This window comes from Ctenopharyngodon idella, chromosome 9, assembly GCF_019924925.1.
Source record: "Ctenopharyngodon idella isolate HZGC_01 chromosome 9, HZGC01, whole genome shotgun sequence".
In the NCBI taxonomy this organism is placed as follows: Eukaryota; Metazoa; Chordata; class Actinopteri; order Cypriniformes; family Xenocyprididae; genus Ctenopharyngodon; species Ctenopharyngodon idella.
This window is the reverse complement of record NC_067228.1, coordinates 26,892,214-26,903,251: the sequence shown is the minus strand read 5'-3', so window position 1 is coordinate 26,903,251 and position 11,038 is coordinate 26,892,214. Positions and strand designations below refer to the sequence as shown.

Sequence of the window (11,038 nt, the reverse complement as noted above, 5' to 3'; positions counted from 1 at the left end):
CTTTAGAGCAACGACTCCATCAATTGGGGCCGGTTGCATAAACACAGCAACTTTATTAACTTTATTAATGTGCATTAAGAACTGACCAACTAACACTTATCCAAGGGGTAAGGGGTAAGTTAGAGCAATCTACATTTTTATGTAACTGACTTTAAAATGTTATGACCAATCCTAAAAAGGAAATTTAGATGACTAACTTAGTCTAAGCATTTTGTGCAACCTGTCACTGGTTTTCAGTGTTTTTCAGGATGCAGTCAGCCAAAAGTGGGACATCCAGTTAAATGAGACAAATACATTTAATCATCAATGGCCCTTCATGTATATAAATGTCAGGAATCAATTGTTGTAACAGTTATTAATAATTGCCAAAAGGGCCTTAATCATTTTGTAAGTGAGACAGAAGCATCAGGTAAAGTGGGACACTTTTAAATTATAATCATAAACCATCCTAGTCTGAAAAAATTACCAATAATATTTTTTTTTTTTTTTTTTAAATAATGTAACACAGAAGCTATTAAAATCTGTATATTTTAAATCACAAGTTGACAGGACAACTAGAAATCCCCAAAATACAACATATTCTCAACAACAGAAAATAATTATGTAACGAACTGTTACTGTATTAACTTTTTCATTTTAGTGCATAAAATGTAGACTAACAAGTCTTCAGGATATGGATGTGTTGCAGCAGGCGCCTATGATTAGTGGTATGAGTTTCACTTAGAAACCACATTGAACTCACTGCGAAAATTTTCCGTGATGTAACGAGGAAAATAACATCATGCGATGATATATACTGTGAGGTATGAAAACATGCATACATCTCCTGCTTCCTGTGAGACAAAATAGCCAGACAATATTGTACAGTTTCACAAAACTTCATCTGTGAATGAATTTTGGAGCCGTGAAAATGTTGCTTAACTTTGTCTGGTTACGCATAACCCGCAGAAGAGATATCACGAGACCCGGATTGCTGCATACTCTGAAAACTCCTCTCTTGTCGGACGGGGTGCAGTAGATGATGGTGTTGGTGTAAGGTGGCTCAGAGATGCATATACAACCTGGCTTGAACTGTTATCTCTCCTGTTGAACAAAGAATCATCACCCACACAATCTGACAGATGTGATACAGGTGGTAATGGTAAACTGCATGTGTTGCTGTCACGAGAGGGCCGCTGTGTTTCTTCCGAGTACTGGACGCTGACAAATTCATCACGCTTCAGAGCAGTGGGGCTCGGTGACGACAAGACAGATGTTGCTGTATACTGCAAACATAACAGGATAATCGTTAATGTAGTGCATATGGTTGTGCAAAATTCAATATTTAAGAGTTAATTTAATAATTTAGTTAATGAGTTGAACTGGAACGAGAGGTGGAATTTACTAAACTGCAATTAAAAGAAATTAAACACAGTCAACAGAATATTAAAGGAAATGTGTTTTTTTCTTCTTCTTTTAAGCTCCCCTTGTTTGACTTCATTTTGAAGATTTAATTAGAGTATTCTGGGAATTTATCTCCTTTTGGACCAAGATGTGAAATGATAAGAAGAATTAAAATAAATTTATATTAATCAAAAACAAACTTCTATAGGTGGCATTTCAAAGATTCATTAATTAATTGCATGTGTGATAACGTGTTTATGGGTAATTTATTCAACAAATATTAATAACTAAAAGCAGTTTATACATTTCTTTCAATCTATATTCATAAAATCACAATCACAGTATAATTCTGCATTTTGCATACCTCAATTCAAGTACAAAAACTGAATTGTAAATTCAGTTCTTAATGACTGGTAGTATGAGAATTAAAAAGGTTCATTTTTTTTTTTTTTTTTAACAACACTAATCAGAGTCATTTATAAAATATGTACCTGAACCTGCGCTCTCTGTGTTTTCCTTCTTCTCGAAGCTGACAATGATCATTAAAAAGGACAAAGTCAGATTCATGCCAAAACTTAAATATCTCAAAATAATAAAAAAGGAGAAAACTACTTACTTTTAAATCCATTAATACACAGGATAAAGATGAGTATTAATATGAGAACAGGAATCACTACACCCATACAGATAAAGAGATACGGCATCCACCATGGCTTTGAATCAAAGCTGGTATCTGTGTTGTCTCTTTCAGTGTTTTCTTTCTCTGATGCCATTAAGAAAACAAAAACTAGTATCATTTTCAAAAAGGAGAAGCAATGTTTACTTTAAGCTGAAACAGCATACAGTAATACTGCTCTTACTTTCAGTGCAAGACATTTCATCTCCCAGGCTGTCATCTGTGGAAGTTTTAAAACTGCTTTAGAACTGTTTAAAATTAATTTGAAGTTTCATATAGTTACCACAGCTGGTTCTGATGGCTTTAGCCTTACATAAACATAAAAACATTGATAGTAAATAGTTACCTGCGACAGAAATATTAATATAATGGCTAAATGTTGATGAGTTTGGTAACTGTAGTTCACATCTGTAGAGGCCATCATGATTCTTTGATATATTTGTGAAAGTTAAATATGAAGTCAGAAGATCAGGTGCTGAATAATTCTGTGATGATGACATTTGACCTGTTCCAGACACTGAAATCCATCCTTTCAGTTTTTCTTTAGTCCATGTAATGTTGACTGTCTGATTATCACAATACTTCAGATGGCAGGAGATCTTGAAAGGCTTATTTATACAGGCTTTATGGACAGTCCCTCTCTGAACTTTAAAGACAGGACATTGGTGGGCAGGACCTAAAACATAAAACATTGCAGCAAATGTATGAAGACAATAATAACAATATAAAGTTACATCATTAAAACAATTACAAGGTTCAGGTGAGACAATGTTACAGACAACTTTCCGCTTTGCTGTGTGCAGCAGTTCTTATAGCAAACAGACTATAAATGCCCAACTGTAAAGCATTTGCTTTAATATTTGTTACACTGAAATGTTACACTGATTTATGTTATAAAGAATTTCATAACATAAATCTTCTTTTGCAATAATGAAAAGTGTCTGGAAATCTAAAGGTGTGGTACTGTAAATATATTTGAATTTATTGAACGTATTTTTTTAACTCCACTTGCAACTTATTGCTAATTGAAAAATTCCTTCTGCACCACCACATTTTATTAAACTTTTACTAAAAGCACATCGAACATTCTCACCTTGAGCTCCTTGTGCATCAGTGCTCACATGGAGGATGAAAACAACAAACACGGCCAGGAACAAAGCCATCTTCCTCGGGTATAGACAATCCATCTTAAACACAAGCCAGATATGTCAAAAATTGTCTCAAAATATAAATTCATCCAGTCTAATCCTCACAGTCACCATCCAAATCACACAACTGAACACTTATTTCTGTTACTCTGTCATTGTGCTCTTTATTCTTATACTTGTGGTTTCCATTTCCTTTACCTACGCAGCATGCACTCATCCTGCTCCGTGTGCTTTTGCACATGTAGTGAGTGAGCTTCACATGATTTTGGACAGGAGAACTCTTTTGCTCTGTGGTTTTGTTGTTTTGCATACTTGATGCACAGTAATTGCACCTTATTGGAGCACAAACACCCTTTGCTATTTATACATTGTAAGTGAAAACAACTCTCACATTTTTGTTAAAATAACAAGATATATATTGAATAAATACTTATAAAGGTTCTTGCCTGGTTAATATAAAAACCTCGAATTGTAATGGTTTCTGTCTGAACTTATACAAAGCTCATTCAACATAAGTCCATGCAACTAAGCATGTGACTGAAAGAGCACATTGTGTGTGTGTGTGTGTGTGTGTGTGTGTGTGTGTGTGTTACCATGGTCTTAACAATATGTTAAATATGGTACCCATTTCAAAGCCATACAAAAAAGAGACAAACTTGTTTTTTGTAACACAAAACAATGAAGTATAAACTCAAAAAAATATGAAATACTATAGCAGTTTTGAGATATAATGTCCATTTAATGAAAAGGTATGTCACAAATAAAATAAATAAACATGTTATTGTGACAAATAAAACAGCAAGTGTAAGAAACAAAGCAGAATTAAGAAAGTTTCATGCAAACACCTGTATTGCTGCATAATCAACATGCAATCTATTGCAACTGTGACAACAATGTACAACTAATTCAACATCAAAGCTACAAGGTGTTCAACTGTTTGGGCTGAATACGGGCCAGATCAAGTAACATTTCTTAAGTCTTCCTTTAGTCTTTTGGCAGACATTTTATTGAAAGATTATGTGTATTTTCAGTTATTTTTAGTCAGATGGATTTACATTGTGACTGTACCTGAAAGTGTATAACAAAGAAACAGTGTTCCTCAGGATATATATCTTGTTTGACCACTTGGATTTCAAGCTGGAGTTTGTTATCTATTGTTTGTAGACCTTTTGTCTTGACAAAACTGATGACAGAACTTTGGCTTAAGATTCTTTGGAGGCCGACACGCTAACATCGCTGCTGAAGAAATGTGCTACACCTTCAATAAATCCTTCTCCCTAAAAGATCTCTAATCAAGTTTACTTATTGTGGTATTAGGGAAATCCAAAACATTTAATTATGTTGCCTGGCAATCAAATTTGTTGTGTATTAACTAATTGACTATTTACCATTGTGAAGTTTGTGGTTTCTAGTCCACTGTCTACTGACAATCCTGAATGTTTAATTCAGTGTTGCTGAGAAACGTGACCCCTGGTGATTTCTTCTTATTGCCTATTGTTTAAATTTAAACACTTTCATCAGTGCCACTAGAGATCTTAGTAAATCAAAGTTACCTGGTCTTTATTAATGTTTTCAAAACATTAGCAAAAAATATTTGTAACGCATAATTTATGTACGGAAAAAGGAGGCGGAACCGGCGAACATTCACACACTTTAATAAAAAAATAAACCAATACAAAACGAAAGTAAAATGGCGGCAGTCCAGCAACTACCTTAAATAACAGTAAATTAACTTGCTACTTATCAGATTGTGTTTTATTAAAGTCCCCCTGTAGTCAATTATTTTATCCCTTAAAACTCATCTTTGATCACCAAAATGACATATTTTTAAAAAAAAAAAATTCAAGTGAAAAAAATTTCTTCATGCCTTAAAATAGCTTGAATGTAACTCTACACCATACACCATTGCCTCATTTAATATACACGGATCAATTATGCAAAGTAGCCCCGCTCGCTCAGCCAGCTCGGAGAGTCTACTGTAGTGATGAGCAATTTGTTGTTTGTGTTGTGGATATTTAAGAAAAAATCTTACTTCGCTTCGTATATTCAGTTTAACAGCTGTGCAGCTGAACTGCTCACATATTTTGTGACGCTTAAATTGTTTTAAATTATGAATTGGTAAAACGCATTTGCAAAACGGTCTGAATCCACTTGCATTCGTTTGTACTGCTCTCTCACTGAATCACCTGCGAAGCGATTTCAGAAGCGATTTCTCAGTAAAACAGACAGTATCGAGAGAACAAGCCGCCGTTTTCCTCTGTGAACATGCGCTAAATGGTTGTTTGACAATTTCGTTGCTTTTTGGAGTTTTCAGATTTAAAAAAAACATTCAGATGAAATCCTGCAGGCGCCCGTGCCTTCTCCGTACATGAAATAAATTCACATCCTTGAATGAGCGCGGATTTCCAGCGTATTTACTTGAACTTATCAGGGGTGCGTTTCCCGAAAGCATCGTTAGCCAACTATGGTCGTAAGTCCCGCTTAACTCTATTGGTAACGACGGAACTTACGACCATAGTTCGTTTTGGGAAACGCACCCCAGGTAGGCTAATCTCTATGGTTTGATCCATTCCAGAGGCGGCCAAAATCAGAATTTATGGACTGAATAACTCTCTCAGACATATGCACATGAATCACGGTCACACGCACACGCTCAGAGCAATATTGTTTTAGCTATGTTTTATAGTAGCTATTAAAATATTTCGAAGGACAAAAACATAAACTTTATTAGCTTTACTTCAAGTCAGCTGTCACTTTACTTTGGCGCGAGCCCCTATGCGCTCGCACACTTGGCACAGCCCTTGCGACGGTTCTGTCATTAATATGAATATTATTAGCCTTTTGCTTGACTACGTTATCAAACAGCTAATAGCCTAATTTGTTGCTAATGTTACACATACCGTTCCTGTTCTTCATCTCAGAGTCACACAGCTGCCTTCTAACAATCAGTACCCACATAGCACACGTACGTCGGGCCGATGTTGTCCCTATGGACAAACTTCCATCGCCGGGACGTAGCTCAGGGAGCGTTTGCTAATCGGGAAAATGTCGCCGAGACGTTGGCTTCTAATCGCGAATGCTCTCCGGCCGATTTGTGGACGATGCAAAGCTGTAAATACTGGCCACTGTGCAGGGGCTTTATAGGGCCTTTATTTATTTAGGCTGAACCTTTCAGGCTACACCCAGATAGCACACTGACACAGAATCAACCTAGAATCGATGTTTCTCACGGCATCAAAGACCAACGTCAGGACATGCCATTCAAAACTAAAGGAAAATCGATGCAGATGGTTTGCTTACTCATGCTGAAACGATGTTGATATCAGTTGAGTGAAACACGATGTTGATTTCAGTTGGGCTAAAGTTTTACACAGCTAACACATTTTCGTTTTTAAAAATCTCAAATACTTAATACCAATAGATAAATGAGCATGTTTATGTAATAATCACACATCACATTCAGTTAACATTGTTTTAATATCTACAAAATACAGTTACAGATAGCCTGCATGTTTAGAGCATACATCCTTACATACAAACCGTCAATATGACTAATAGAGAAGGCATTTACATTCAAATACACACAGAGGTATACAAGAAAATTACAGGCTAAACATTCTCAAGTTAAAAAATTAAAAGCAATATTTACTCATGAACAAAACTGATCATGTTATTTTGTACCAAACATGTTAATTTTATTGCAGCACAAAAGGAGATGTAAGGCAGAACATCAAGAGACTGACAGCCTCAGTCACAATTCACTATCACTGTTTCTTTTCTAATGGTGACAGAGACTAAGTGACTCTGTCCTTTTGTGTTCCACAAAAATAAAGACATATGGGTGAGTAGATGGTTTATAAAGAAATCTTACCCTTGAAAACAGAGGACAGAAGAACATAGCAGATGAATTGGTTTTCCTTTGTAATTAAAATGTAAGTTCCTCACTCTTGTATTATCAGGAATGTAAACTCCTTGGGTGAAAAAGGTGACAAAGATGTAACCCACAATTTCAATAGCATAGACAAAACTATTTTTAATTACTTTAAAAAAAAAAAATATTATGGGCCACAAAAGAGGGTTAACCCACACTGAAAAGTCATGAAATGCCCATGAGAAAGATGCAATACTAGAGAAACCGGAAAATTAAAGTATGAAAATTGGACAAGAAATACTGATTTGGTCAGCAGGGTCCAGCCAATCCCTCATTAACAATTAAATATCACTTGTTTATATATTGATTATACACAAAATGAATAGTAGTTAATAAGATAGACGTGGTTTGTCATTGGTAAAATGAGACTGGAAATTTAATCAGAATATTGTCTCAAATGATGCATGTGCTGTATAATATATGGTATTATTATAGCAAAACTGAGCACCTGTGACAGTGGAATTTGTAGAGAATATTTCAGTAAAGTCACTGAGAAAATGTATTAGGATTTGCAAACTTGTAGTTTTCTTTTCTCTCTCACAAACACAACAGTTAAATTTGTACTATAATCTTATTCTACGAATTCAAATTATTAAACTCGTAGGTTCAAATTTTTGCTGATCATTCAAATAAAGTAAAGTTTGTAATGAAAAAATCCTATCATCCAGAAAAATTACTTCAAATCCCTCTCTAACATAGTCTTAAATATTGATTGTAAAATAGTAGCATTCTATTAAATAGTAGCAATTGCCTACTTTTCATTTCTTGCCAAAACCATAATTCTACAGTGCAAGGCAATTTCGGGGTGGTGCTGTGTTGATTACTGATTGATTAATAACGACAAGAACATGTTTAACACTGGATAGAGCAGGTGGGTGAGTGGGATGTCACATACTGATATGTCATGTGTGAGATCTCGCATATCAGTTCACAAATAAAATTTGTCCATGACTTCACACTTTTGATATAGGTGTGCAACAACTGCAGAATAAAGGTGCGGTCACACTACGCTTTTCATTCCATTGACCTCCATTCATATGCACACAAATGTGGGAGACCAGAAACGCAAGCTCATGCAAAAAGTTTGGTTTGGAACTCTGACCTGCGAATTCGCATCACACGACTATGTGTAAAGAGTACAAAATCGCTACATGAAGGTGTGACCTCTTGGCTAAATTTAAAAAAAAAATGTAGTAAAGTCGAGTAGACTGTATATTTTTATTTTTTGAATACACTATTTGTTAAATGTTGAATTAATGTTTATAAAAAGACTCTGCAGACGTCATATCACACCAGTTATAGTGTCCGGAGAAAATTTGCATTCTCAAAGTCGTGTGTCCGCAGCATAAATGTGAGCATATGAATCTCTTAATTTCTGATTTGTAGAATAGGACTTGTGCACCACCAGAAAAGAATTTGAAAAGGTTTAACTGTTGTGTTGTTTTAGAGAAAGAGGGAGAAAAGTGTGCTCAGTTTTGCTATAGTAATACCCTCTCAGAACATGGTAGTAATCAGCCATCCATGCAAAAGCAGAGGTCGGTGTGGTGTACTGTTGGTACATCTGTCCAGGCCAACATCTAATGTCTTCATGCCTTCAGCTGGAGATCCCAGAGACCCTGCAATAAAAATAGTAGAGTTTAAAATCCATTGTACACGCCCATTATAAAGTATCGCATCTGGTAACATAAATCAACATTCCAGGTTCAATTTAACTTTAGCTCAATAGACGGTATTTGTAGCATATTATTGCCCAAAAGAAAGAGTTCTGACTTGCATTCTGAATATTCCTTTAATATGGTATTTGGTGAGAGGCCTTGTCACATTTTCTTCTATATGTAATTTTTATTTAAAATTAATGATTAATGTAAAATATGAAGAATTCATGCATTTACAAACCTCATTTGGATAAATATGATGGTTTACACAGGAAAGCCTGTCAGTGATGGGCTGTAATGAAAAAGAAAAGACACATAACATATATACCTATCAAAATAGACTAATACAGATTGAAGCCTGTTGTGTTCAGTCTCTTAATCTGGGTAGTGGCAGCTATTGGGGAAACTCACCATCTTCATGGCATCAAGGCCTTGTCCTGAAGAATCTCAGCACCAAACGCTGGGGATCACATCTCATCTGGTAACAAGAGCACAGCCATAATTGTAAGAACTCTAATGATATCTTTACCCCTTGATATTGTATTGGTAATTCAATTCAAACATTTTAGAGGCTAAGAGTATGAGCAGTGAGTAAGCTGACCAGATTTATGTGAAAAATAACTTAAATGCCTGAAGTTGTTGACCCCCTGAACCAGTCAGCATTTAAAGTTTTTAAGTATTTGGTAACACTTTACAATAAGGTTCATTAGTTAAAATTAGTTACTAATACATTATTAAAATCTTGTTAACATTAGTTAATGCACTGTGAACTAACATGAACAACTGTATTTTCATTAACTAACGTTAACGAAGATTAGTAAATACAGTAACAAATGTATAGCTCATGGTTAGTTCATGTTAGTTAATACATTAATATTTCACTAATGAACTTTCTTGTAAAGTGTTACCAAATATTTTAGTAAAACATATTTAAGAATGTATCAGTAAAAAAATACATACAAATAAATAACTCAAAAAAGACCTAGAGAAAATATATTAATGACCAAACATCCTGTTATCATAATAGTTTATCATAAATACAAACAATATAACATTACTTGTCACCTCATCTCATTTCGCTGATTATTTTACCCTAAACTTTTCACAGACACTCTCACTGAAACAACCAGGAGTTAAAGGGTTAGTTCACCCAAAAATGAAAATTCTGTCATTTATTACTCACCCTCATGCCGTTCCACACCCGTAAGACCTACGTTCATCTTCGGAACAAAAATTGAGATATTTTTTGTTGAAATCCGATGGCTCCGTGAGGCCTACATAAGGAGCAATGACATTTCTCTCGTCGGTTGCAGAGATGAATGGTCACGCGCAGATAAGCGCGGCTTCGGCCTGCAGTTGTGAGCCGACCCAAAGCCGACAAGCTGGAAATAGAGCTCTGACTGAAGATACGCACCTATGCCTGGCCAACGTGATCTCATGAGAAAACGTGTATATTTTTACGTAAATTGTGGTTCTACCACACGTACATTTACTCACGTTTTCATACACACAAAAACGTACAACATTGACGTACTTAAAGGACTACAACGTAAAAATACTTACGTATTAACAGCAATAAAAACGTAAATCATGTAACGTAAAGTGTGAATGTATATGAATTCCCATGTATTAATATTAAAATCGTGGTTTTAATGATTTAAGGTTGTTTTTAGTCGAATTTATTGAAAGCAGTTTACTCATCTACTTAATATGAAATAACATTTCTGTTCATGACTTGTGCTGCAAACTCGTTTCGGAGGATTACATGATGTTAAACAAGACTACACTTTGAAACTGTAAAATGAATAAAATTTCTGTAATTGTTTAACGTTTTTGTAATATTTAGTTTGTTTGCTGTGCGACACAGAAGGCGTTTTCTCCTATGCAGTGACTGACAATACAACCATAAGATACACCAAAGCACAACACAAATTCACAAATCACATCCATTTTATTTGTTCGCTGTACTCCAAATCTTTAGAATCCATATGTTTGTAAGGAACAGATCCAAATTCAGCCCTTTATCCATCGATTTTCATTTTGATTCTCAGCAACAGCAACCGTCACAGTCAAAGCTCGCGCTTGTTATGATTCAAATTTGAAAGTAGCGCCACCCTCGAGAAGCGTTACGACATGGTTTACGGCACTGATATCAAACGCTCATTGGTTCTCACCTTCGTCACAGATTACGACATGCCGTGTTTCAGTGGAAATGAGTGTCGCGCCTTCACGGAGAGAAGCCGGA

At 35.3% G+C, this 11,038-nt stretch overlaps 1 protein-coding gene across 2 annotated transcripts; it reads right to left on the bottom strand.

The window, feature by feature from the left end:
* Positions 1-277: 277 nt before the first annotated feature.
* si:ch211-214p13.8 (B- and T-lymphocyte attenuator) lies at positions 278-3,437 on the bottom strand. Of its 2 annotated transcripts, XM_051906020.1 has the most exons (7): positions 3,406-3,437; positions 3,153-3,246; positions 2,406-2,735; positions 2,244-2,279; positions 2,000-2,146; positions 1,875-1,912; positions 278-1,265 (listed from the first exon to the last, which is right to left on the bottom strand). In XM_051906020.1, exons 2-7 carry the CDS (start codon positions 3,244-3,246, stop codon positions 957-959), a joined length of 954 nt encoding a protein of 317 aa, XP_051761980.1. In that variant the 5' UTR covers positions 3,406-3,437; the 3' UTR covers positions 278-956. The 2 variants fall into 2 exon arrangements, with proteins under 2 accessions (XP_051761980.1, XP_051761979.1); XM_051906019.1 differs by lacking the exon at positions 3,406-3,437 and having other exon boundaries at positions 3,153-3,399.
* Between the last annotated feature and the right edge of the window lie 7,601 nt (positions 3,438-11,038).

Excerpts from the sequence above, each read along its gene's own strand:
- si:ch211-214p13.8 (XM_051906020.1), bottom strand. The coding sequence starts at position 3,246 with ATGGATTGTCTATACCCGAGGAAGATGGCTTTGTTCCTGGCCGTGTTT. Across the intron at positions 2,736-3,152 it reads TGATGCACAAGGAGCTCAAG|GTCCTGCCCACCAATGTCCT; the intron begins GTGAGAATGTTC and ends TTTATGTTTTAG. Across the intron at positions 1,266-1,874 it reads CACAGAGAGCGCAGGTTCAG|TATACAGCAACATCTGTCTT; the intron begins GTACATATTTTA and ends TTATGTTTGCAG.